The sequence below is a fragment of the Eurytemora carolleeae genome, unplaced genomic scaffold (assembly GCF_000591075.1).
Source record: "Eurytemora carolleeae unplaced genomic scaffold, Eaff_2.0 scaffold511, whole genome shotgun sequence".
Taxonomy (NCBI): domain Eukaryota; kingdom Metazoa; phylum Arthropoda; class Copepoda; order Calanoida; family Temoridae; genus Eurytemora; species Eurytemora carolleeae.
The window spans coordinates 38,299-66,122 of NW_019396444.1; the positions used below are offsets into that span (position 1 = coordinate 38,299).

At 33.7% G+C, this 27,824-nt stretch overlaps 2 protein-coding genes and 1 long non-coding RNA gene across 3 annotated transcripts; all 3 read right to left on the reverse strand.

Annotated features, from left to right (window-relative positions):
* Positions 1–2,917: 2,917 nt before the first annotated feature.
* LOC111703426 (arginine kinase) lies at positions 2,918–4,178 on the reverse strand. Its single transcript, XM_023475365.1, has 2 exons — positions 3,201–4,178; positions 2,918–3,141 (listed from the first exon to the last, which is right to left on the reverse strand). Exons 1-2 carry the CDS (start codon positions 4,135–4,137, stop codon positions 3,011–3,013), a joined length of 1,068 nt encoding a protein of 355 aa, XP_023331133.1. The 5' UTR covers positions 4,138–4,178; the 3' UTR covers positions 2,918–3,010.
* A 2,446-nt stretch (positions 4,179–6,624) lies between these two features.
* LOC111703427 (uncharacterized) lies at positions 6,625–9,492 on the reverse strand. Its single transcript, XR_002765611.1, has 2 exons — positions 8,924–9,492; positions 6,625–7,286 (listed from the first exon to the last, which is right to left on the reverse strand). It is a non-coding gene; the product is annotated as an uncharacterized LOC111703427 (long non-coding RNA).
* A 2,788-nt stretch (positions 9,493–12,280) lies between these two features.
* Positions 12,281–27,397, reverse strand: LOC111703419 (uncharacterized). The gene is made up of 17 exons (XM_023475359.1): positions 27,304–27,397; positions 25,636–25,689; positions 24,882–24,965; positions 24,073–24,183; positions 23,066–23,188; positions 21,884–21,986; positions 21,295–21,344; positions 20,744–20,809; positions 20,102–20,201; positions 18,536–18,627; positions 18,302–18,407; positions 17,805–17,870; positions 16,877–17,016; positions 16,112–16,221; positions 14,590–14,691; positions 13,977–14,079; positions 12,281–12,507 (listed from the first exon to the last, which is right to left on the reverse strand). The coding sequence occupies exons 1-17, from the start codon at positions 27,358–27,360 to the stop codon at positions 12,364–12,366; spliced, it is 1,611 nt and encodes a 536-aa protein (XP_023331127.1). The 5' UTR covers positions 27,361–27,397; the 3' UTR covers positions 12,281–12,363.
* Between the last annotated feature and the right edge of the window lie 427 nt (positions 27,398–27,824).

Sequence of the window (27,824 nt, forward strand, 5' to 3'; positions counted from 1 at the left end):
TTATCCAATCAGTACTTATTAATAGTAATTATTATTATTATAGTAATTAAATCGAATGTGTGGCCGTATGACCCAAGTAAAACTAACTGCTAATACTGAACCCCTAATAACCGTTTTTAATTGAATCGCGTCTAGACTTGGTTCAATTTTATCAAATTCGGCCCCCGGAACCCTTCTTTACAGCGGACCAAATCAACCAACTCCATATAATATATTATTGAGAATTAAGAATTTACTTTGTTATTAAAGAGCCGAGCTTGTTGATCTGCCAGAGTTTGAACTTTAATACACTCTCCGCCATACCAGAAGGTAGTTAAATTATCCGTACCTTGTTCAACTACTTTACCGACCTCGGAATTTTAATGATTATAGATTAATTGATCTATTATTTGTACCTTGCTTGTTCAACTTCTTTAATATATTTAATAATGACAACCTCAGAAATTCATCAATAAATTAATATAGGATATAAAACATAATAGTTTAGAATAAAAAATATAGAATATAAAACATAATAGTTTAGAATAATAAAAGTTACTTGGTGTGAGAAAAGATTTCCCAGATAGTGCAAAGTCTGTTTGCAAATATTTATCAGCAATGTATGCAGATTGCAAATATTTATCAGCAATGTATGCAGATTGCAAATTGCAGAGTCTGCAGGGAACGGCATTTAAACCTCTGCAATCGGCAAAATATTGAAAAAATGCTGAGAAAGCAGTTTAGCGGCCCAGGAAGTTGGAATATAAACACTCTCTTATATGTCTCTTTAAATTCAGTTAGAAACAAAGGACTTGAACAAATGAAATGAGTTTTTGCCACAAATCCCAATTTTCTAATACCTATATCTCTAAAACCAGATGGCGTAAACCTTTGATATTTCAAACTTTGATTATTTGATCCATCAGAATTCATAGTTTGAAATATCTAGGGTCTACAACATTGGGTTGTAGAGGTAAGGGGATTAAGAAATCAGAGTTTGTGGCAATGACTCAATTCTTTAGTTAAGCTCTAATTTTCGAATCCCTCTCTTTACAACCTGACGGTGAACATCTTTGAAATATCAAACTTTGAATCTTGAACCCAGCAGAATTCGTAGTTTGAAAAATCTATGACACGACAAAGATGGATTAGAAGATTATGAGTTTGTGGCAAAGACTCAATTCCTTTACTTTCATCTTTATCAGAATAAGCTAATAAGGGTTTATCTTAAATTTTATGACCATTAAACATAGAAATTTCTTTATCCAATTATTCAAAACGTCCTTGCAAAATATATTTTGTAAAATATCGACATATATTAATAATTGACAAGGGATTAAGAAGAGAATGGTTAACGATGATTAAAACCCAATATCTAAACTATTTTTATTTTTTTATCATTATTATATTTTCTAAACTTTTTACAGAATCTTCTTTCAGATTTAAAGCATGTATGTATGTATTGTTACAACTTTTATGCTTTATGTTTTGTTATTAGCGGAGATGTAACATTTGATAAACCTACTTTATTTCTCTCTACTCGGAGTAAACACCCGTTTATCTTTTTATAGAACAATACAAGGTTTAAACATTCAAACAAAATTAGGATTAATAGTCATGTGTTACCCAGTAAGATAATTTTTCTTTAGACATGTCGTGGTCTGCACCTTTCTAGTATAATCTTGTTTTAAATATTTTAAATTATTTTAGATTTTTTCAGGTTTTTAGACCTGACTACCGTGAAATAGACAAATCTGCATTAAAATATTTGAAAAGTCAACGTAGGAAATTCTTAAAATATTTCCAAATAAATTTAAACTTTAAGAATGAAATACCATTCTTTTTTTAAGGGGCGGGAACGACAATGGGCAAAACATCAACAACAAAAAATTGAAAATTCATAGATTTTTTGCAGCTTTCAGAATTTTACAATTAAAAATCAGCAGGTTACTTTCGGGCCACATTTAGGAAATTTCACTAACAAAAATAATATTAACAGTATTACAATGAAATACGTTGACAGTTCCTTTAAAAAGTTCAAATTATTATCTTGTTTTTTCTTCTCGTGTAACAGTATTGCATTTCTGCCAAGTAACTAGCTCTGTCCGTCGAGCGTTAACTTGAAAAATGTTTTTGTACGAAAAACTGCTGAAAAATGAACGCCATTTTTTTCCTTTTTCTCCTTAACAATTCTTTGTTACAAATTCTTTTGTAGTTTAATTCTGTTTTCGTGAGTATTGTAGGCCTAGAATAAAATTCAAGATTTTGCAATTCCACTTCCAGTCAAACCATAGTTTGGATCTTGTGAATAAAACTTATTTGTTTGCAACAGGAGCATCATAAAATACCTTTTTTTTCACTTTTTAAGTAGTTTTTCACCCAACAATTTCATGATCCCTGGGCTATAAAGTTTCTTTTTTGTTTCAGGGCAATTAACTCGCATTTTATCCCGACAAAGCTGTTTTTAGAAAATATTGCAGGATTTTAAAAGCCTTTTCGCACACTTATTTTATCAGCTTGGAAAAAAATATGATAATTGATTTGAATTTGATATTAAATACAATAGAATAATCTAAGAATATCAAATACCAAGTTTTTAATTGTATTGCTTGATCTTAATTTGAAACAATATCCAGCGCAATTTTTTACTTAAATTTAATCGACCCATAAAATAATAAAAATCACGACGGCAAACCTTACTGTCCCATTTTCTGGGAATCATTGATTTCAGCTCTGCATACTTAAATGTATCATCGCAATTTTAAATGTTTACGTCATTAGAGTTGATAACTTTTTTTAAAATTTCTCGAAAGGAAAATTTTTTATTTAATTCCAATAAACATTTAAAGGAATAACTATGCTTACAATTATTGATGATTTGACAACTTCTAAACTTTAATCTCTTCTTTTTTCTCCCACTCTTTTCAAAACTAAAAAGTACTAACTTCAAACACATTTATTGAGCACGCACACACACAATCATGCACATGGCTGGATAGAGTTCTGATCTAGAACAAGTTTTTATGCTTCTTTACATTCCGTGCTTCTTCTGGAACTCCAGATCCTCCTTCCACAGGGTGTTGACACCGTCAATCATAACCTGGACCAGCTGAACCTCGGAGTATCCAAGACGATGCTTGTTGGAGATGTCATAAGTGTGACCTGAAACATTAATTGTAAAATATAAAATTTATTAGTTAAATCTATCTTTTTTGACTTACCAGTCTGGCCACCAGATTCTCCTCTGGTTCCTCTGGGCTGGACAGCGAGCTCCTCGCACCTAGCCTTCAGCTTGTCAACTCCCTCCTTGGTCCAGCCGGGCAGGTCAACGTGGACAGATGCACGCATACCAGTTCCTAGATTGGTGGGGCAGGAGTGAATGTATCCGTACCTCTCGTCAAGAGCGAATTCTTTGCCGGACTCAGCCTTGACAGAATCTCCGACAGCCTTGATACCACGGGCCAGACGCTCGAAAACTCCCTTGACATCTCCTCCCTGTTGCATGGAGATGATTCTGGTCTGATCTTCCTCATTGACCCACAGAAGGAAGGTCTTGGCCTCATTGTGGAAGATTCCACGGCCCTCGGGCCAATCACGCTCCATACCGGCAACAGCGAGGTTACGGTCTCCAGACATGAAGAGGAAGTGATCGTCAACAAGCTTCTGACGGACAGCCTCATCCATACCAGTGAGAGGATAGTAGGTTCCAGCAAGATCTCCGGTCAGCTTGGAGAGAGCAGAGGACATCAGCTTCTCAATGGCAATACGCTGGTCCTTGGTGATTCCGGGGGAAAGTCCAAATCCGTCAATGTTACGTCCAACACGAATACGGGTGGAGTGGCATGGGACTTCAGGGGCGATGTTTCCAACAATCTTTGAGGCATCCATGTCAGAAGTGTGCTTGGCATCAGCAGAGATTCCATGGTACTCCTGGATCAGAGGATCAAAGACGATGGCGAAGTCCTTGTAGGAATCCCAGTCTCCGGCGTAGATTCCGCAATGCTGGTTGTCGAACTCAACAGCGCAGGCAATAGCCTTGGCTAGGGTGAATCCACAGGTCTTGGTCTCAATGTCCTTCAGCTGGTCCCATTTATCCTTGGTGACATGCTTGGCCACAAGGGAGTGAGTAGACTGAATATTGGGGAATTCGCCAGACATGATTCCAATAAGATTCTAAAATAAAACAAACAATTGAAAAATTTGAATATCATTAAATACAATATGCATTTAAAGAGTTTACTATATTTCAAAACATAAATGTATTTAATTCATGTGTTCAGACAGTTGGACAGTTGTCGTTCTACGCAGTTGGACAGTTGTCGTTCTACGCAGTTGGACAGTTGTCGTTCTACGCAGTTTATTTACGTTGTTTTCTACCTCCCTGCCTGACCTTGTGGCTTTCAAGAATAATTGAATTTTCAAAAAATTGTCTTCTTGCCAAATTTTGAAAATTGTCATTACAAAATAGTTTTTTTCAATTCTCAACACTGCTACTTGCTTTCTCCTTAATGACCTAAATCTTCGCATTGAATCTTTTTCTTAATGAAAGCTAAACATTTCTTTATGATTCTTAAAACTTTGAGCGTTATTTACTTCTTCGAACTAAATTTTTGAACAAAGCTGAAAGCTGGAAATATTGAGCTGGATATCTGGGTGAAGAGAAGAACTAAACATTTGGATATCTAGTTATAATGTAAAATTGAAGGATTGAATTGGATTTATTGGGCCGGATATCTAGGTATAGAGTAGAACTTAAAGAATGTATATCTTGGCCAGGGTATTAAGGTATAGAGTAGAGCAAAAGGTTGGGTATCTAGGTATAGAGTATAGCGGAAGGTTGCGTATCTAGGTAAAGAGTAGAACGGAATGATGGTTTGGATATCCAGGTATAGAGTAGATTTTAAAGATTAGACAGTACATCTAGGTGCAACGTAAAACTGAAGAATGGTTATATTGTGCTGGATACCTATGTATAAAGTAAAAAAGAAGAATATATATATAAATTTTGCAGGATTTCTAGGTATAAAGTAAAGCTAAAAGATGGGTTTAACGAGCTGGATATCATGGTAAAGAGCAGAGTGCAAGGATGGATATCTAGGTATTGAGTGGAACTGAAGGCAGGATTTATTGGGTTGGATTTCCAGGTATAGAGCTGAATAAAGGTAGGATACATTGAATTGGATATCCAGGTATAGAGAAGATGGGATATATAATGGGCTGGATAACCAGGTATATAGTAAAACTGTAGGTAGGATGCATTGTGTTTGATATTGGGTCGAATATCTATTTGAGAGAATAAAGCTGAAGAATGTTCTAATATTTAGGAATTTGTCCAAGATATTTGATACGTTTTCCTTCTAGTATCTCTTCCTGTGCGATGTTAAATTTTCTCATCCATGGCCATATCTCACCCCCCCCCNTGTGCGATGTTAAATTTTCTCATCCATGGCCATATCGCAACCCTCTCTGTTTTTTAGTTTTGGGCAGTTGAGAACTGATTTCTCTCGGAAAATTGACGCGGTCGTGTCGGATTTTATCCTATTTATCTGTATCTTATCTAAACCCGGAGAGATATACTTCTCTACAATCTAAACCTGCCTAGCATCATTTAATTGATTTATGTTGACGGGTCAGAATTTGTAAGCAAAATCTGAGCATTTTGTCGAACACAGACTTAATCTTTATGTAAAGCATTTTAGAATTCTATATTTAGGATTCAAATTGGTTTCTCTTTTACATTGTTAAATGGCATTGAAGTTTTTCGCATTTGCTTGAAAACTTAGATGAATTTCGTTTAAAGTATGGTTTCGCGTTTCATATAATATTTTTCAAAATCCGAACAATATTCTTTCCAATCAATTTGCTAATTAATGTATTTTAAGTTAATGAACCAAAAGCAGCGAAGGAACAGATTATTCACCTTAAACTGTAGTCTTTTAATTAATTTGTATTTGCAACTTACTAACGAAGACCTTTGCTATTTCAACAATTTTTTCTGTTCAAATAAACAGACAGGTTGTAAATATATAGGAATGAGAAAAATACAATTTCGCTACAAATAAGAATTATTTGAACTGCTGTTCAATTCTTGAAGTTCTTTAATAATCTGGTTTTTATCAAATCTATTTTCTGCTTATTTCTCCAAGTATTTTTCTGTTTATCTATTCAAACTTTTTTCTGTTTATCGATTCAATCTATTGTCTGTCTATTTAATCTATTTTCTGTCTATATAATCTATTCTCTGTCTATTCAATCTATTGTGCGTCTATTCAATCTATTTTCTATTTATCTATCCAATATTTTACCTGTTTATCTATCCAATCTATTGTATGTTTATAGATTTCATCTATTGTCTGTCTATTCAAACTATTTTCTGTCTATTTAATCTATTTTCTGTCTAGTCAACCTATTTTGCGTCTATTCAATCTATTGACTGTCGATTCAATCTATTGTCTCTCTATTCAATCTATTGTCTGTCAATTCAATCTAATGCCTGTCTATTCAGTCTATTTTCTGTCTATTCAAACTATTGCTGTCTGTTCAATTTATTGTCTTTCTAATCAATCTATTTTCTGTCTATTCAATCTATAGTCTGTCTATTCAGTCTATTTTCTGTCTATCCAATATTTTGTGTGTCTGTTCAAACTGACTGTCTATTTAATTCATTGTCTGTCTATTCAACCTATTTTCAGTCTATTCAATCTAATGTCTGTCTATTCAATCTATTGTCTATCTATCTAACCTATCTTCTGTCTATTTAATCTATTTTTTGTCTGTCCAATCTATTCACCCTCAACTAAGCTTTCGGTGTGTACTGCAGTGATTTGCAGTACACTGACCGAAGGAATGGTGGGGTTTTAGTGGAGAGTCTATTGTCTTTCTATGCTTCTATTGGATGTATTTCTCTAATAAAGGCTGTAGTTAAAGCCTAGACTGCTTACCTGCTGACTGCCTAGTGTGGAGTGTATATATTGTAGCGGTCAGTTTCGTTGTCACCTGGCCCAGCTACAGGATACAGGGGTCAACCTACTCCCTGGCCCAGCTACAGAATACAGGGGTCAACCTACTCACTTTAACACCTTAAACAACTTTTACAGCTAAGTTAGCTTTATCATAATAAATACATTAACTAAAGATATTTTAGTTTTATGGAATTTTTTAATATTTGCGGAAACTCTCCTGATTTAAGCTGGCTTTCAATACTTGGATACAGCAGTGCCTGAGACTGCTCTAACATGGATACGGAGAGAACAGCTGAACCTTCAGGTCATTTAATCCGCCAGATCGGATACACTCTTAATCTAATCCTAGATCATCATAGCTCATTAATCCGGCATTTTATACTCTAGTACAGATAAGAAATTCAATTTGATATCAAACATACAGGAAATTTCTAAAAAAGACACTTAGCTGAAAGAAATCAAATTGTCTGTGCATTATGCAATGATCTTAAACATTTTAAAAGAAAAATTATATTAATTTGAAACCGAGAAACACAGTTAAGCCTATAGACGTGCAGATGACAAGATTTTCAACGTTTTATGCATTATCATGTGAAAAGACTCATAAACGAAAGGAGTTTCAAATTAAAAGCTGTTCACACATTATTGGTAAGATCATTTATTTATTGCCTTTAATTTTGTAGCGTTCAAAATTTAATCACTTTTGACAAGTCTTACGTCAAGGAAAACACGCAAGAACATGTGATCTAACATTCATATTTAAAGGGACTGTAAGCGTAACTGACTCAATGGAAAGATGACAATGTTCGATTCACAATGGTATCCTGAAAACCTTTGTTTGATCAAGTATTAATTACATATCAATGTTTATCATTTTGAAAACTAATTATTATCAATTGTGTCATCTCCACAAAAGTGACATGCATATTTCTACTGCAGGAATACATACAGGAATTATCAAAATTAAACACCTCAAACTTAGAAGAAGTACAATATCTTCCAAATCATTAACCATTTAAAGGTAGCAAGGGTACCGTTGTGAATCAGGCATTGGGATCTTTGCATCAGGGTTTTCGGCTACACACCCTTTAACAAAATATTCAAACGTTGAATTTCAGATCTCTCGATCCTCATCAGTCAATAAACATGGGTTAACATATATATATATAAGTTTAAAAATCATTTTATCTAGCAGTGCATCACATAATTCCCTCTAAAAGGGGAGGATTTAATTGGTATACCGTCCCATTTTACCGTACTGTCTTATGCATAGTGTACATATCATGCTTTAGCTGGTGCATCAGAGGGAAGAATTAAAAAGGTTTGATGAGGAAGAAATAAATGAGAAGCTTAAATGGATGCAAAAGGGAATAAAAAGGAAAGAAAAGGAAGGAAAAGAAGGAAAGATAATGAAAGGGAATAAATGGAAAATAAAATAAATTAAAAAGGAATCACGGTGAAGAAGGAAATAAAAGGAAATAAAATGAAAGGGAATGAATTGAATAAAATAAAATGAAAGGGAAGAAAATGAAAGGGATGGGAAGGAACAAGAATAAAATGAAATGAAAGGGAACGAAATGAAATAAAATGATCGGAAATGAAAGTAAATGAAAGGGAATAAATTGAAAGAAAAGGAAATGAAAGGGAATGAAATTAAATAAAAGGAAATGAAAGGGAAGGAAATTAAATGAAAGGGAATAAAATTAAATGAAAGGGAATGAAATTAAATAAAAGGAAATGAAAGGGAAGAAAATGAAATGAAATGAAAGGAAATGAAATGAAATGAAATGAAATGAAATGAAAGGTAATGAAATGAAATGAAAGGGAATGAAATTAAATGAAAGGGAAGGAAATGAAATAAAAGGGAATGAAATGAAATGAAATGAAATGGATGACAGTTGAAGAAAAACAATTTACTGATCACGAAAGTTTACTGCTATTTTCTGCTCTAAAGTTAAATTTAAGATATTTGAAGAATGTACCCTAAGATCTCCCTGAGGGGCAGAGGAAAGGGGACAGACAATATCCTTGTTTACAACGTTGGCTTCAATCCAGGCAGTCCTCAGCTGCCTAACTTCACTAACGAAATAATTAGGCAACAGTGAAAGGCGAAGATAATCCTAGGACGGTTTTTTTGACCGAGCAACTTAATTTCATGAAAATTGTTATTCGAGATTAAAAAACCTCAATGAATCAGTGAAAAAAAGGATTATGCATCAGAACAAGGGAAATCGAATAGGAGGGTTTTTTTTGACCGAGAAATTTAATTTCATGAAAATTGTTATTCGAGATTTAAAAACCTCAATGAATCAGCGAAAAAAAGGATTATGCATCAGAACAAGGAAAATCGAATAGGAGGGTTTTTTAGACCGAGCAACTTAATTTCATGAAAATTGTTATTCGAGATTTAAAAACCTCAATGAATCAGCGAAAAAAGGGATTATGCATCAGAACAAGGAACATCGAATAGGAATATACAGGGCTAACCTCAAAGAACTAAACAGGGGTAATAGGTTGGAGTACTAAACAGAAGTAGTAGGTTGGAGTACTAATAGGTTGGAGTACTAAACAGGAGTAGTAGGTTGGAGTACTAAACAGGAGTTACAGGTTGTAGTACTAAACAGGCGTATTAGGTTGGAGTACTAAACAGTAGCAATATGTTGGAGTACTAAGCAGAAGTAGTTGGTTGTAGTAACAAACAGGCGTAATAGGTTGGAGAACTGAACAGAGCTGGGAACTTTAGAATATTGGATATCAGGATTAATGCTTAATCCACTCTTTTTCTTAATCTCCAGATTAAATATTGCTTGCTCACCTCATGAATTTAATCTCCAGATTAACTAACAGATCAGGATTAAGGATATCACATTCTTAAGTTTTCAGCTCAGGAGTAATATGTTAGAGTACTAAGCTAAAGTAGTTGGAGTGCTAAAAAGGAGTAATAGGTTGGAGTAATGAACAGGAGTAATAGGTGGGAGTACTAACAGGAGTAGAAGGTTGGAGTGCTAAACAGGAGTTATAGGTTAGAGCACTAAACAGGAGTAGAAAGTTGGAGCACTAAACAGAAGTAGAAGGTTTGAGTGCTAAACAGGATTAGTAGGTTAGAGCACTAAACAGAAGTAGAAAGTTGGAGCACTAAACAGAAGTATAAGGTTGGAGTAGTAAACAGAATTAGTAGGTTTAAGCACTAAACAGGAATAGAAGGTTGGAGTACTAAACAGGAGTAGTAGGTTGGAGTAATAAACAAGAGTAGCAATTTAGAGTACTAAACCAGAGATGTAGGTTGGAGTACTTTACAGGAGTAGTAGTTTGGAAAACTAAAACGGAGTAAAAGTTTGTAGTACTAAACCAGAGAAGTAGGCTGGAGTAGTAAACAGGATAAATAGGTTGGACCACTTAACAGAAGTAGAAGCAGGAGTAGCAGGTTGGAGTACCATACCACAGAAATAGGTTGAAATACTAATTAGGAGTAGAAGGTTGGAGTACTAAGCAGGAGTAGCAGGTTGGAGTACTAAACTAGAGAAATAGGTTGAAATACTAATCAGGAGTAAAGGATGAAGTACTAGGCCAGAGATGAAGGTTTCAGTAATAAACAGGAGTAAAAGGTTGGAATACTAAACAGGAGTAATAGGTTGGAATACTAAACAGGAGTAGTAGGTTGAAGTATTAAACAAAAGTAGAAGGTTAGAGTAATAAACAAGAGTAAAGGTTGAAGTACTAAACCATAGCAGAAGGTTGGAGTACTAAACACGAGTAAATTGAAAAAAAAAATTATCGCGCACGAACAGAATTTGAAATTGAAAATTTTGGTCAGGATAATAAAAAAATATTTAAATTATCTCTATTCCTCCGAGTTGTAAAAAGTTTAGTTAAACTCTCAGGAGAAAATAACAAATATATAATGTTCTAATTAGCAACAGGGGTCAATATAATTCCCTTTTCAATCCCATTTGGGATTGACAAATTTGAAAGAAATGGGGGCAAATTCTTTAATTGGGGGCAAATCTTTTTTATATGATAATTTAAAAAAAAATTGGGGGCATTTTTTTAAAAAATTGGGGGTAATGGGGGCAAATGTGTGAGTGGAATTTGAAAAAAAAATTTTAACTTGGGGCATTTTTTTTCAAAATTGGGGGCAAAAAATTATTTTGGGATCGAGAAAATCAGCTTTTTTGGGAATTATATTGACCCCTGATTAGCAAATGTATTTTTTTGTTTTCTGAACACATTTTAATATGACTGATTTCACTCTCCTCCCCCGTACATTTTCTGATTTCACCCTCCTCCCCGCACAATTTTTCATATTCTGGCTTTTGTCTGTACAAATTTCAAGGTAATGCAAAAATAATATGGACGGAGAAATTCTATATAGAATTTTTTCCTTATTGCAGTAGCATCAACTAACTTCTTAGTGTGTTCCAATAAAAATAATCTTTAATGTAAATATTCATGTACAGGGTGTCCCACAAACACGACAGTGAATTTGTTAAGTTGTTTGATACCAAAGAGAATTATAAAAAAAATTGTTGTAAAATTGATCTTTCGTTTTTTTTGATGTTTTTAAGCCTGGGATTAAACAACTGATCGAAAATCATCCTAAACTTTTTGGGACTAAAATTTAAAATCTAAGATTCTAAATAAAGAATTAAAACTTAAATTTTGTAATAAATATCCTGCTTGCAGTTCAAATTTTCCACTCGTCATTTGAAAGTCGTCTTCATCGGAATTAGAATAAGAAGCAATCTTTAAGGATTAAACAGAATTCTTGCGAAATTAGTTTTCGTGACAACATATGAAAGGAAAAGGTCATTGTTTTTTAAAGCTTCATTTGAATGGATAGAATTAAGTTATAACTGTAATATCTGAAGATTAGTTTCAAATTTAATAATTATCTATGGTTTGGGTAAAATAATTTGTATGGGTCCTGGGCTCTTCGGTATGAGTCATTTTTAACCATTATCTCCTTATATACGCAACAAAAAGAATTAACATTTGTAGCCATCGATATCAGCCTAACCACCGTTCATTTTTAGTGAACATCCCCCTTAGTTTAATCTTCATCATTGATAAAACCTTAATTTTATCTAAAATTAATACAGAAATGACATCCGGTAAATTATTTCATATATAATCAAATATATTTATGCTTGATATTATCACAATATTTTTTATGGGATGCTCTCCAGCCTATACCGTGGATAAATTCCTTAATTTGTAAAAAAAATATCATTTTAAGCATACAAATAATTATTAATGTAATTATTATTATTTTCATGCTCATTTTTATTAAATTTTGATTATTTTCATTTTCATAAATAAAAATAATGAAAATTTTAAATAATCTTAAAAGTTTCCCAAGAAATAAAAGTTTATTTATCTAAAGTATATTTATCTAAAGTATATCCTGATTCTTCAATCCTGGTTAAGTCAAAACTTTCACAGCACAGTTCTCCAGGGCCATGTACAGGAGGAAAATGAGGGAGAGGAAGGAGCCTCCGACAAATAGTCCCATAAGACCTCCGATACCGGAGGTCAGGTCCCAAATATCAAAGGCAAAGAACTCGTTCTACCAAATAGGATGCAATATCAAATACATATTCAAATTGAAAATGATAAAAATAAATTCTAAACTTTAATTTTCATTTTCATGTTTTTCTAAACATTTTTTTATTGGAAAACAAATTTTAAACTTAATTGGGTAATTTCATGGCAAACTAAACACCCTATCAGCTGTTAATCGGTATTAGCCTTATTTTTCAACGATATCCGTAGCCAGTGTCTGAAACACTATACTAGACGTTTTCAACAAAAACAACCCAATAAATTCAAATTTATCTTATTTCAATGCCATTATGTGTTAATTTCCATATACTAAAATATGGAAATTTTTTAATAAATTTACGTTTTTCGTATTCGGGTCGGGATGGGAGAACCGCTCTCTATTCGATTCTCTCCACACATGTCAGTTCTCCAACCGATATCTGGTATTGCCCCCCCCCCCCTTAGATGATGACACCGCTCAATCAGTTGTCTAATTTATCATCAACTACCCAATTATAATTTATAATCCCGTTCCCGTATGCGCGCAACCTTTCATTTTTTATGCCGTGTTCTATTCAGCATTTTACAGAGAAAAAATGTTCAATGCGCCTAAAAAAGTTTTAATTTTTTTTAAATTATGAAATATACAATTAACTATTAAATACTACAGTTTAAATTTATATTCAAAATTTTTTTTTAATCCATGACATCGACAAAAAATATGAAATAGTGTATGACAAAGGGACCGTCCCTTTGCGCTCGAATTCTGAACGAAAAATCGCCTTTTCTCCGGCCACAGTTTTCTTTGAAAAGTAAGACCAAAACTAATTAATAGCGAATAATGAGTTTACTCGAAATTAGCCAAATAAGTGAACGGTCCCTTAAATCTTACGTTTTTGAAGTATCCTTTGTTTTGAAATGTATTGGACTGCAGACATTTATTTTAGACGTGTTTTCTACAGTGATAACCAAAAAACTCCGGAATAAAAAGACGACTTAAAACAAAAAATATTTACTTTAAATAGGCCAATGAGCATTGGACATCGCTATTTTGTAGTGTAAAAGACCCATTTCACTTAAATGGTGATTTCATAAGTGTCTATAGTAAAACGATTTGCTTTGCAACACCTGAAATACAAATAAGTATTGTTATAAAGTCGTCTTCCTATTTCAGAGTTTCTGGTTATTACTGTGTAGACTTTAAAGGGACTGTAAACGTAATTGTAAGTGCCCTACATTTTTAGAGTGGCATATCAGATTCACAACGTTCCCCTTTAAACCTATTTCTAGTAAGGATGACGTAGATATTCTTGTTTTTCTAGCTGAAAATTAAGGTACGGGAGGGCTCAAGGTTACATTGTACGCTTTATGCTAGTGTAACTGTACACTTTTCAGCTGTACAATTGACTAAAGTTTAAAGGGTTGCAATGTAAATCGAACATGCCACTCTATCACTGGAGTGTCACTTGAAATTACGTCTACAGTCCCTTTTACCTGTGAAATGAAGCTTGAAGTTTTAACACTGAGATAGAATGAAGCAGACCAGTTCCTTCCCCAGTCTGCTTCAGTACTACTCTTCTCCACTAGGGTATAGCTTCTACAAGGAGACTAGGTTTGTGATAGGCAATAATTTGGTTCGTTTTTCCAGAACTTTGAAGGTTTTAAACTAGTAAGAGGCACCCCGCAAATACTGATAACTTGTGAAGATTCCAACAGTTTAAAATCGTATTCCATAAAAGTTTGGCTTTATAAACTATGCAAAAAATTTTATCCGAAGAGAAAATATCAGGCAAAAACTGAAATAAAACAATAGTTTTTTATTTCAGTTTAGAATAGACAACTTTGAAATTGGTAAATTTCTCAGATGTTTGTGAATCTTTTAAAAGGCAAAACTAACCATGGTTATTGGTGATCAGTAATCAGTTGTTGTCTGTTGATACAATTTAAGTAAACAATTATTTACCTAAATCTACAATGGTTTTAAAGGTTAAAGGTTTTATTAAAGATATTTTCTTGTTACAAAATAATTCAAATTCTAAGCGTGCAACATATTTCAGCCTTTTACTATTTATGTCGTCTTCCAAGAAAAAAAAGATGGAGGGTTCACCTGACAGTACATTTTGGGATACATCCAGTCATATTAGACAGCTTTAACCAACGCGCTTGTTGTGCCATTGTTAAACTTTCACTGTACTTGGTGATATCCGCTCTGTAAATATACAGGGTTATTAATATTTACTTAGAGTCTTCACTATGATATGCAGAGTTATTCAAATACACTAGAGTCTTCACTATGATATACAGGGTTATTCAACTATACTAGAGTCTTCACTATAATATACAGGGTTATTCAAATATACTAGTCTTCACTATAATATATAGGGTTATTCAAAATATGCTAGAGTCTTCACTTATAGTGGTATAAAAATAAAAAAGAGTCTACACTATACTATACAGGGTTATTCAAATAAACTAGAGTCTTCAATATAATATACAGGTTAATTGTAGACCATAAATCAAATTTGAAACCTTTTCCAAGAAATGTCGTTTTTACCAGCCGACAACAAGGATGCATGGTCTGTAGCACCTCGATCACCCACGTTCGCAACCTGGACTAGGCACTGAACAGCAACAATTCCACCCCAACCTCTCCAACCGATGTTGACCTCCCTCAATCTCCTGCTAACCAACTGATCCTGAGCCTCACCAATGCGTTCCAAACCGCAATTCAAAAGAACAACATTCATAAACTGACCGCGTTTGCCGAACAATACAATCTGTATGACCTCTCTAACATTAAAACCACCTATTTGACTGCAATGAACGTCCAACAAACCACTGTCACCTTCAAGGCCCCCAGGATCTCCACTGCAACCTGGACTGGTCAGCCATACCGACTTCTACCCCTGGCTATCCTCCGTCCTAAACGGATTTGCCTTGACCAGTTGCGATGACCCTGGCGAACTGTACCTCACCCTCCATGCCATCCCTTGACCAAATCATCAACTGGGACTCCTTCAAGGTCACATTAATTGAAGAATTTGGAAGTATTGACAATTTGGCAGAGAGGTCAACCAGCTTTTCGACCTCCTTCCACGCGATGAATCTGTCCAAGAAGTCCTCTTCAGAAGTTGTTCAAGACACTTCAGGCCAACCTGAAGGTCATGCAACAATTCCACAAACTGGAGAACCTCCACAGTGACGCCCTCACCCAGTCACTGGTCCAGAACATCATGAGAAGCCTCCCTCTGGAAGTAAGGTTGTCATTTAACAACCAATTCACTCAATTCCAAGAACTGAACGCAGATAATGTCCAACCTCCAACTACATTCTTGTTCCTTGCACAGTACGTGAACAAGCTGCCGAAGAAGTTAAAGTTGCATGGGAAGGTTATAAAACTTTCGGCCATAGAGGAAGACCTCAGCAACGGCTCATGGTTCTCCTTCTCAGTCCCCCCAAGTGGAGGTCATTCACAGGGACCTTAACCTCGCACCACACCGGCCAGATCTTGCTGGGCGGACACAACAACCTCTTCTTCCCCACTGAAGTGGAACGTGATCCACAGTGAATTGCTTTATACCTAAGTAACCTGACCCAGACAGAATCAGACTGTTTGATTTTCTTTTTACCTTTTTGAGCATACTTTCTCTCCTTGTAGATTACTAAACCAGTCCAGGTGGCAACCTGTATTCTTACTCACCCATCTCATCACACAGTCTCGGAAACTATACTCAGGGTCCTTATAATAATAATGGATACAATAGTCCTAGCCTTAGTGTTTGCTTTTCTCCCCTCTTAATACCTCTCAAAGCATTTTATAATCACAACAAAAACTAAACAAAAATTTTAAAATCAGATTTTCTTGAGTGAAAGCTTTTTACAAACTAATTTTGCAAAGAATCAATTACTTTCAAACATGTGAGCAAAAGTTTTGTAACTCTTCCGATCCCTTTCCCACTCCATGACTCAACCTTGAACGTTGTATACTTCATGCATCTAATGGTTTTTATCCTCGAATAAGCAAATTAAATCTCGATTTAATAGTTATTGCAGTTTATTATCGATTTCAGTCTCTAAATCTAATTTCTATATAGTCAACATCTTCAAAAGTTTTGCCCTCTACCATCCTGAAGCCTGCTTTGTTATAAATCTATCGTAAACTATCTATCTGAATATACTGACAAGTATGCAGTGAGACCCAGAAAACTGTAGAATAGGAAAACTGTATTTAAGCAATCTCATGATGAGCAATCCCGTTATGGAAACCCAACTTATTAAGTCAAATGGCAGTGAATACACTGCACAATTGCTGTGTTTCATATTAATTTGATAACTTGAGTTTAACAGTCGTCTTCCTTTTCCATAGTTTCATGGGTATCACTGGTTTTTCAGACCTCAGAGCAAGGATTTTCTTTCTTGTTGATCAAAGTTTTTTGTTTCATCTGGAATGTTCCCTCCCATTCAATATCTTTGGGTAGAAAGAGTTCATCACTGAGACCAATCCGTCCCATCTCAAGTCCAGGGAAAAATTGACCTGAACATTCATATGGAATATTATCTCATTTGTATATTAGTTATACAAGAGTGTCACATATTATGTTTATAAGTGAAAACAGCAATGTACCATGCAGTGTATTTGTCTAAAGAAACATTTTACTTAATAAGTTGATTTTAAGTTGATGGTATAATTAACTGTCTGCTTTAGGACATCATGCATCAAATACAATCATCAAATAAAATATCCAGAGCTGAAAACTTTAGAATGAGATATCCTTAATCCCGATTACTTAATCTGAGTATCCGATGGACACACTTTTTGATTTTCTTCTTAAACTGTTCTTTCTTGGATATAGTAGAGAAAAATCAAAAACCGGATTTTCTTAATGAGAGAGTTCTTCCCATTTCTGTATATAATCTTAAATGGCACACAAAATTTCAAATTGATCGGCTTCGTATACGCGATTGGTTGAATTTTATACACTTTTCAGGATACAAGTACAAGATTAGATTAGTCTCGATATCATGAAAAAGAGAGGATCACGCAAAAATCTCGATATCCACCATTCTAAAGTTTTCAGCTCAGAGCTGAAAACTTTTGAATGGGATATCCTTAATCTTGATCGGATAATTAATCTGGAGATTAAAAATGAGAGGAGAACAAGCAATATTTAATCTCAAGATTAAGAAAAAGAGAGGATCACGCATTAATCTCGATATCCACCATTCTAAAGTTTTCAGCTCTGGACAGATTAGGTGTTTTATCTCTTAGATTAACAGTTTATCCGTCAGGAGTTGTTTTCTTCCTAAAATAAAATTATTTACCTTTATCATGAATAAAAATATTATATCCTAGGAACCTCATCGGAGCAAATATCTTATCCTGTTCCCCTAGATATAATCTTTTGTCTTTATATTTATTTAAAGGGAGTGTTCGCGAAAATGACAGGGATGTTAGGTTAAATAGAATTCGATGGCTACTAAAACTTCTTTCGACCTGCTGTTGCGTCGATAAGAAGAAAATGGTTAAAAACTCAATTATTGCCCAAAGGGAATAGAGCCCATATAAGTTCATTAAGTTGCATTATCACAACTATTTGGATTCAGTCTAACCCCCTTTTCGTTTTTCGCGTTTTTCAGTAAATATATTTCGACATTTCTATAATGTCCTCATGAGTACTATATGTTCAGGATACACTGGCAAATATTAGCTATTTCTAATCCATGGATATTGTATACTATATACCCAATATCAAATTCAGAAGTGAACAATTCCCGGTAATTATAAATAAACACCAGGGTAAGATTTAGTTTTTGGTCACCTAGAAGTGCATATAGCTGGCCGGTAACACCAGGTTCAACTTCTCCAGGTGGGTTGTAGGTATGGCAGAGCCCACTTCCCCAGGTTGAGAGATCAAACAATCCAACCTGGACAATATGATTGTACTGTGGATATATAGCTATAGTGTACCCACCTCCCAGTACTGTGTATTATTAGCTATATTGTACCCACCTCCCAGTACTGTGGAGTATTAGCTATATTGTACTGTACCCACCTCCCAGTATTGTGGATTATTAGCTATATTGTATGCACTATCAAATCTAGGAAGCTGTCCAGTACAGTCAGGAGAACAGTATCCCCATTGTCCTGAAATGAGAGAAGAAGAAAGACTTGAAAAGAAAACACAAATAAGAGAAATCACCTAAAATAAAACCTTTGTAGACGGACCTAAATATCAATTAAGTATTAATGTCCCTGAGCTGAAAACCTTAGAATTGGATACCCTAAATATCGATTGTTTAATCTTAATAACTACTGTGGACACTTTTGAGTTCTGCTTAATCCGCTCGTTTCCCTCATTTTTATTGTTTATTACTAGTATTAGTGGAATTCGACAAATGAGATTTTCTCATTAAATGACGCACAAATTTTTTTATTTTCAGCTTCTGCATACACCACTCTGATTGTTTGAAGTTTAGAAACTTTCTGGGATACAAACTTAAGATTAACAAAAAAAGTTCTAGATTATTATGTCCCAAGCATAGCGTTTATACGGTGGTAGGCGATTATAACATTATAATGAAGACGACTTTCGATTCAACTTTTTATTTATAGAAAGCATTTAAAAAACAGCATGGATACAGAAGAACATGGAAACTATGAGAAGCTGTCAATTAAAAAACTTACATAAAAAGTTGTGTTCATTATATTGATGCAATGGCCTACCACCGTATATGTTTAAAGTAGTAATTTCTTAGTTTTTTTTAAGTCGGAGCAATATGTATAAAGTAATAGTGTCTGCAGTATGTCTATTCTTTTTTAAGTCGGAGTAATATGTATAAAGTAACAGTGTCTGCACTCTGCAGTATGTCTTTTCTTTTTTAAATCGGATCTATATGTCTGTAGTAGTAGTGTCTGCAGTATGTCTATTCTTTAGTAAATCGGATCTAAACTCATGCACCCTTTGGCCGATTTGTCTCAAACTTTGAACAGAGAACAGGAATGTTCTGTACTTGGTTTTAATTTTTTAAGTTGAGTGGGTTGACTTTCAATTTCTAAGTAAAGTTGGGATCCCAACCCAGTAAAAGTATAAAATCCCGACTTAATTTTAAAATGTCGGAGAACTCAACCCTCGACCAGATAATTAAAGGACAGTAATTTGGTGTCAGATTTGAAACAATAAAGTGGTGTTTGAAAAAAATTAAAGTAATTTAGTCGTGATGAGAAAGGAAAATACTGTAGTCAAGGTTAACGGTTGGACCTAAAAAGCGCGTCGCTGGACGGACACGATGGAATAAATTTTAATTGACGATTGGATCAAACAGTCTCATTTTGAACTATCAGATAAAGGGATTAGAAAATAAGGGTTTGTAGTGAATATTCAGTTCCTTTACTCTAAACACCTAACTTATAGACGCAACAGATAGAAGTATAATTAGTAGTGATCAAAAGCGATTATTTTTTGCCGTAAGCCTATACCCCCTTTTAATTTTTCGCGAACACTCCCTTGAGGGAAAATACTAAAAACAACCTGCTTGAAAATACCAAGCTAAAATTACCGTCACCAGGTTTACACATTACATAACTACTAAGTTATTAAAGAACCTTGAGCTGAACCTACCAAGTATAAATGTTTTATTCTTATCTGTTCTAGTATAGCACCAGGGAGTTACATCGTCCAGCGGAGTACATTCATCAAAATACAAGAATGTAGTCTTACTCTAGACAAAAGACAGGTTGAAATGATGATATCATGTTGGAACAGTTGAAAAGCGTACTTCATTCTTATTTAGTTTTTTAGTCTTAATATATCTGGATCATTGATTTCATGATTGTACTCTCTCCTACCCAACTTATCACTTTAGGTTTTAAACAACTGTCATTTTCGCCATAATATATTTCGTTGTAACCCACATCATCCTCAGATGGCTAATGAATATCTCCTTTAGGAGTGAATCAAGCGTAAAAATGCGCGGCTATAAAAAAAAACTGGAAACAAAGTAGAAATAGTAAATAAAAAGTACAATTTTTTATTTGATGAACAACATAGAGGGTTTCCCAAGAAACATGACAGTAGCCAGGCGACTTGGAAGTCATCTTTGAAAAATTTGCTGCATTTAATCGTAAACCTGGTTTAAGAAGTATCATTCTAGAATTAACATTTTCAAGAATTATACATGTAAAAGTAGATTTCTGTCATGTCTGTCTGGTGAGACACCCTGTATATAGATGATGAAGTACAAAGCATGTTTACAGTTTATACCGTTGTTTCTGTTGTATTCGCTTCTGAGCTCATCGACTCATTCTCCCAGCTTTGGTCCACAATACTCTTCACACATAAATATATTTATATATAGAAAAGATAATTTTAATTGTTGTTGAAAACTGGTTGTATAGTTAGTAAGGTTTGATCGGTTAAATACTCTGCATGGATGCGCTTGTACAAGTCAGTAATCGTTCCAAAAAGTCGATGAAAGGAATCGAGTCTTTGCCACAAACTAAAATTTCTAATCCCTATATCTTTGCATATATCTTCTTTTAATAAGTATATCTATATCTTTATCCGGATCTATCTTAATTCAAAGATCTAAGACACCAGGTTGCAAAGATAAGACAATCTGAGTTTTGTGTCAAAGACTCAATTCTAGTCCATAAGACTCATTTCTTTCTAGTTCATAAGAGTAAATACAGATCTTAGTAACCAATTTTCTAAAAACATTATAAATCAAAAAAATTTTCCAAACTTTTCCGTACTTGTGCGTACTTTTCCGTACTTTTCCGTACTTTTCCGTACTTTTCCGTACTTTTCCGTACCTGATAAATAAAAGGAAAAGAACATGGTCGTCCAGTCATAGATCCCCCAACTTAAATAATTAATATTTTATATTTAAATGGTCTGAGCATTAATTTTAAAATTTTATTTCGGTTTCGGTTTCTTAGGATATAGCTATTAGCTAATATCAATATAGCTAAAAATACAGGGAACCGAAATCTTATTTACAATGTTCTACAAAAACGTTAAAATCTGGCCGCGATTTCATATGTCAGCATTTTTGTCCGAAAAAATTTTAAACGTTCCCACAAGTTTATTTGTAAAACTACGAAAAACTTGAATGAATGAGATAAAGTCAGGTTACCAAAGTGTATAATTATGCCATCATACTTTAGTAGGATTTATTCCATGCAATCCTATTAAAAAACGTTGTATTCCAGTTTTCTAGGTGATGGAGCATAATCCCCCATATACTTGTCACGGATTTCACGGATTTAAATCGACACTCCATTATAACTACATTTAACCAGTAACCCCCAACCAATCATTTTATGACGAGAAAAATCTTTGTTCAGAAAATACTGAGGTCAGTTTCCTCTATAGCTCGGATGTACACGAATTAGCATTTACCTGTATTACAAGGATATGTCATATTATCAACGTTATTGTGACTAAAGAAGCTAAACACTTTGTCTCTAGACCAGTGGCTCTTTATAGCGTAGTTCTTCACTGCCTTCAACAAGATATAAATATACAATGAGAACCAGAAAACTCTGGAATAGGAAGACGACATTTAAGTAATAATTAAGTGTATTTGATGTGGTTACAGAGCAAATAGTTTTATGAGTAGCTTGAAAATCAACATGCTACGTGAAATGGGTCTGTTTGCGCTGCACTATTGCTGTGTCCCGTGTTTATTGGACTATTAAAAGTCATAAGTTTAGTATTCTAGTCGTCTTTCTTTTCAAGAGTTTTCTGGTTATCACTGTACATTGTATAACCGAATTAGTTTCAAAATTATAAATAATTAAATGGTATTTTTGATAAATACAACGTTTTAATGATGTATAATTACTTAGTTTGAGCGTAAAGTCTACGTAAAAATCCTCCATTTTGGTTGTTACGTTTTGATAATCTTTTTTTTTACTGCGTTTAGAGGTTTTTTTAAATTATTAAATAACGACGACAAAAAATGTTTTAAAAATAGACAATAAACTAATGAAATGTTTAGGTACATATTTCTCAATAGAAATTTGTCAAAAAATCAATGTTAGAATCAATAATTTCTTTTTCATCATCATACTGAATTTCTTATTCTTTAAGAATTCGTTCACAGATATCTTTAAATTCTTTCAATATCGTCTTTTCAATAAAAATCCACAGCAAACGTTTGTGAACAATGAGACAGTAGAGAAATAAATAACTGAATAAGATTATTTATTTTCGAAAATAAGAGTAAATTTTTATTTCCTCAACCTGTTCCTAAACATCTCATCGGTTTACTGTAGAATTATAAATCATTAAAACGTTTTAAATGTCTGAAAAGAATCATTAAAGAATTTCTCCACAATACTACATTCTCAGTTCAACCACCATACATTGCCGATCACTCCCTTTAAGAGTTTTAGCAAAAAAACATAATATGTCGTCCTTCGAATTGATATTTTCTCCCGAAACATATTTTAGACAAAATAAGTCGTCAAATGATGTCGAACAAGGATTTATACTTAATTTATACACAGTTAATTATGATTTCGATTTATCTCTCAAATGTTCATTTTCTTTTCCCTCTTCTCCCTTGAATAATCTGACCTGATAATTAATGGATTTATTATTATTGATTATCTCCATAACCCCAGGGAAGTCCTGCCAGATGTACTTGGTACAGAAGGTTATACTTGGATACATCAGCTTACCATTATCAGACAATCTTTCCTGGGATATTCATCTTTGTCAGGACAAATACAGAATGTTATGTTTTATTATTTTTAATTAATTTACACATTTCTGTAAGTTCAGCTTAAACGTGCTTTAAACAAAAAATAGATTAATCTTAACTGGGGAGAAATATGTTTACCAGCAACTGGGAACAGGTTTTATCCAACATTAACTTTACCTGAAGAAAGGTTAGATATCCCTACCTTGAGAAAGGTTAGCTTAACCCTACCTGGAGAGATGTTAGCTAAACCCTACCCGGAGAAATGTTAGCTTTCTTCTACTTGGAGAGAGGTTAGCTTAACCCTACCTGGAGAGAAACTTTAGCTTATCCCGACCTGGAGAGAAGTTAGCTTATATTTATCTGAAGAGAGGTTAGCTTAACCCTTCGGGGGGAGATGTTTGCTTATCACTACTTGGAGAGATGTTAGCTTATCTCTATCTGGAGAGATAATTGCTTAATAGTAACTGGAGAGAGGATAGCTAAACTTTACGCGGAGAGGAGTTAGCTTATCCCTACCTGGAGAGAGGTTAGCTAAACCTTACCCGGAGAGAAGTTAGCTTATCCCTACCTGGAGAGAGGTTAGCTAAACCTTACCCGGAGAGAAGTTAGCTTATCCTTACCTGGAGAGAGATTAGCTAAACCTTACCTCACAAGTGGTTAGCTTAACCATACCTGGAGAGATGTTATCTTAACCCTACCCGGAGAGAGCTCAGCTTAACCCTACCTGACAAGTGGTTAGCTTTACCCTTCCTGGAGAGATGTTAGCTTAACCCTACCTGGAGAGATGTTAGCTTAACACTACCTGGAGAGATGTTAGCTTAACTCTACCTGGAGAGATGTTAGCTTAACCCTACCTGGAGAGATGTTAGCTTATCCCTACCTGGAGAGAGGTTAGTTTTGACTGATATTTCTCTACACTAACACTTGCTTGCCAGAGAAAAAGTCCAATCATTCCAGCTAATCCGAGGAGTCTGACAAGAATACGGAGAACCTAAACATTATCAGGGGAGAAAATAAATATTGCTCAGGAAGAATTCAAATTTTAAAAATGGTTCATGGTTTTCAACAGCAATCAGAGATCAAAACTTTTGTGTAAGATGGCGCTAATCTACAAGTTACGGCTTGATATCAATATCAGCTGTCACGACTCATGAAAGAAATTAAGTCTTTGCCACAAACTTTGATCTTCTAACCCCTGTTACCTTTGCAACCCAGTGCCGTAAACTTTAATTATGTCAAACTATGAATTATGTTAGATCAAAAATACTAAGTTTGAAATTTCAAAAATATATGGATTAGAAAATTTGAGTCTGTGGCAAAGACTCAATTCCTTTCAGTGTAAAATTCCTAAAAATTAGTTAACCCTGCTGCTGCCGACCTATATGCAAGAGAAATAAATTCATTCCTCTGGACGACAAGAGATACAGAGAACTGTTTTATCCCTGAATCAACTACATAAAAGTTATGATATCTGAGTCCGAATTTAATGAATTGGAAAAGTCGCTGAACTAATTACCGTCGGTTAAAATCCAGAATCCCCTATTAAAATCTTTATGAATCTTTAACTTTAAATCGATGATTCAAGATTTTAACAGGTATTAGGCAGTTCAGAATTTAATACAAATTGATTAAATTTGGTCCTAGTTCAGACAGAATAGTTAAGGTTGCCATGAATATCTCTTTTTCAACCTTTGCTTTAACTGAAACATTTTGGGGAGGATTGATCGCGTTCAAATCTGTTGCTTGTTCCAATACATTCACAGCACTCTTCAACTAAACAAAAAGAACATCTAAATAATTACTAATTACTAATTAATAAATAATTACTAAGACTAATTTCGTCGTCGTATATATCAATACAATACGGACTACTTTCTATTTTAATTTTGGTTACTACAAAGCTTACAAACAAGAGTTATACTGTGATACAGAACAGTTTTGTCAATTCTCTGGTTTTTTTAATTTAAATTTTTCTGAAAAAGTTTTAGATTAATTTCTACAGTTTCAACACTCAATTCTTTTTAGCACAAATTCCTGTAGACTATAAGGTTTTAATCTGAGCATGCAATATAGTATCTACCTTCAACAAACCTCGTATAAAATTGCATTTAACAGAGTTGATATTATGAGTTTGATAAACATGTTTACCAGCAAAATCTATCTGGAAAACAGTGAGAACAAGAAAACTGTGAAATAGGAAATAGGCATTATAGAAATCTGTATATTAAATGTTTTGGATGTTGTTACAACGCAAATATTTGTAAGTAACTTATTAAATCACTTATTAAGTTAAAAGAATCTGTTTACACTCCACAATTGCTGTGTCCCATGTTCAATGTACTATTCAAAGCCATGACTTGAGTCTAAAAGTCGTCTTTCTATTCCATAATTTTCTGGGTCTCACAGTAATGTAATGTAAAGAAATCAGTGAAAACAGTTTGACCTTCCCCTGCTTTTCAGGAATATCCGGACTCCAGGCAGAACTTATCACTGAAACCTGAAATATAGTTTAAATTACAATCGAAAATTAATAAGATTATAAGAAAGGGTCATCATCAGAATATATGTCTGCACTCAAATGTCAAATTTCCATCTCACAAAATTCAACTTAGCCAAAGCCAAATTCAACTTAGTAGCAATATTTTTTAAATTTTGTTGAAGAAAATTTATAATTCTAAGAAATTTGAAGGAATTTGGATTCGGTGCTCCAGCAAATTTTGTTAGATGAAAATTTGACATTTCTGAAGAGTGCTGCCAAAAAATAATGATTGAAGTTGTTCCAAAATGTAGAAATAAGGAACAATTTATGAAAGATATATCAGATAAAGAGCAGATATGTTTATTATATAATCTTTGTTTTAATTGCATACTTGTTTAAATGCTCGAATGAAATTGTTTGTAAAAATACACGTAACAACCTCAAATCAAATCAAGATGCCAGGGAAAGGGACTTGGTGACCTTGAAGCTCTCTTAGTTTTGATTTTACACACAAGTACGAGAATGCAAAATTCATGAGTTAGATATTAGAAATCCGGTTAGATGAGTTAGATATTAGAAATTCATCCGGTTAGATTAGTTAGATATTAGAAATTCATCCGGTTAGATAAGTTAGATATTAGAAATTCATCCGGTTAGATGAGTTAGATATTAGAAATCAGGACAAAAATTGTTTTGCTGTAAAAAAAATGCGCCAAATGAAATGTTTTTTCCCTGCCATCATCACAGACAAATCAGTAAAAAAGGGGGTATAATCTTATTTTTCATGATAACCTTAATCTTAGATTTTGCAGGGAAAATGGAATATTGATTTAGGTCTGGAATAAGTTATTGAAAACCATAAAAATCTGAAACTTCTATTTGTGACGGATTCTTGTAGTTTTTATTCTCAATTTTTTGCCTTTGTTACAAGTGGATTGTGGGGTGTCTAATGTCACTCAATTATGGTCGGAGATTTCATTTTTATTTTATTATATAAAATCCCCTGTCAGCCCAATTAAAGCACATGTTATCCATTTAGCAACCAATTTATTGATTTTTTATGCGCAAAAAGTGTTTATCAAAGAAATAAATGAAAAAAAATATATCAGGAAAAAAAAATTTTTTGTGCATTTTTATTTTCAGTCTAGAAAGTTAATCACAATTTTGATCTGAATCCAAAGTTTGAACAGAAAAACTTTAAAAATGAAGATGATAACTCAAATTCAATTTACAAGGAAAAATGGCAGGAAGAAAAAGAAGGAAAAAAACAATTCATCAAAAAAATGTGGAAGGATATTACCCAACATAATTAAGACCCAATTTGTACCAAAAACCTATATTTTTTCAAAAGAACGGAAAAATGCGGTAAAAATGTTTTATTTTTTTTATTGTGTACATTTTGTAAATACATTCTTAGAGTTAATCACTAATCTGACTATTATGCACAATCTCAAGAAATTAGCTTGAAAAATGAAGGCGCAAATCTCCCTTGAAAATTTGTGTCATTTGAGAGGAAATGTGCCCATTCCCCTTTTAAATAAACCTTCCCTTGAACAGCTAGCCGTTTTTAAAAAAGATTTTTGGAAAACCATTTTATATTGCTTTCTTTGAATGAGAGAATAAAATGAACACCTCATGTGGTTTATACATTTTCTTCATCTCATGTGAGACAGTCTTACGGTTGGTCATTTATTTTATACTCTCTCACAGTAGGGAGGGAACCCACGGCCGCCATGAGCCTCCCAGATTTCCTAGGCAGCACTGAGCCTCTGCTAAACAGTACAAATTTTATTCTAAAAGTTAAAAGTTTTTTACGCAAAATGGAACATATTTAAAATTTAAAATGAATTTGATTTGATTTTATCTTTAATTTAAGAATTACCTTTTTTCTTGATTTTTTGTCAAAATTTTGATAATTCTTTAAATTTAATTTTCCATTACAAGAAAGATCTAAACATAAACAATTTTTCTAAAAAAAGTATCGCTTAAATCAAAGATCTTAACAAATCAAATCGAAGTTTTAGTTTAAAGGTTGTTCTGCATGGCATAGCGGAGGCTCGGTGCAGCATAGCATATCTGGGAGGCTCATGGCTGCCGTTCCCTCCTACCTCACACACAGGCATATAGACACAAATATCAAATGTTGACCTTTT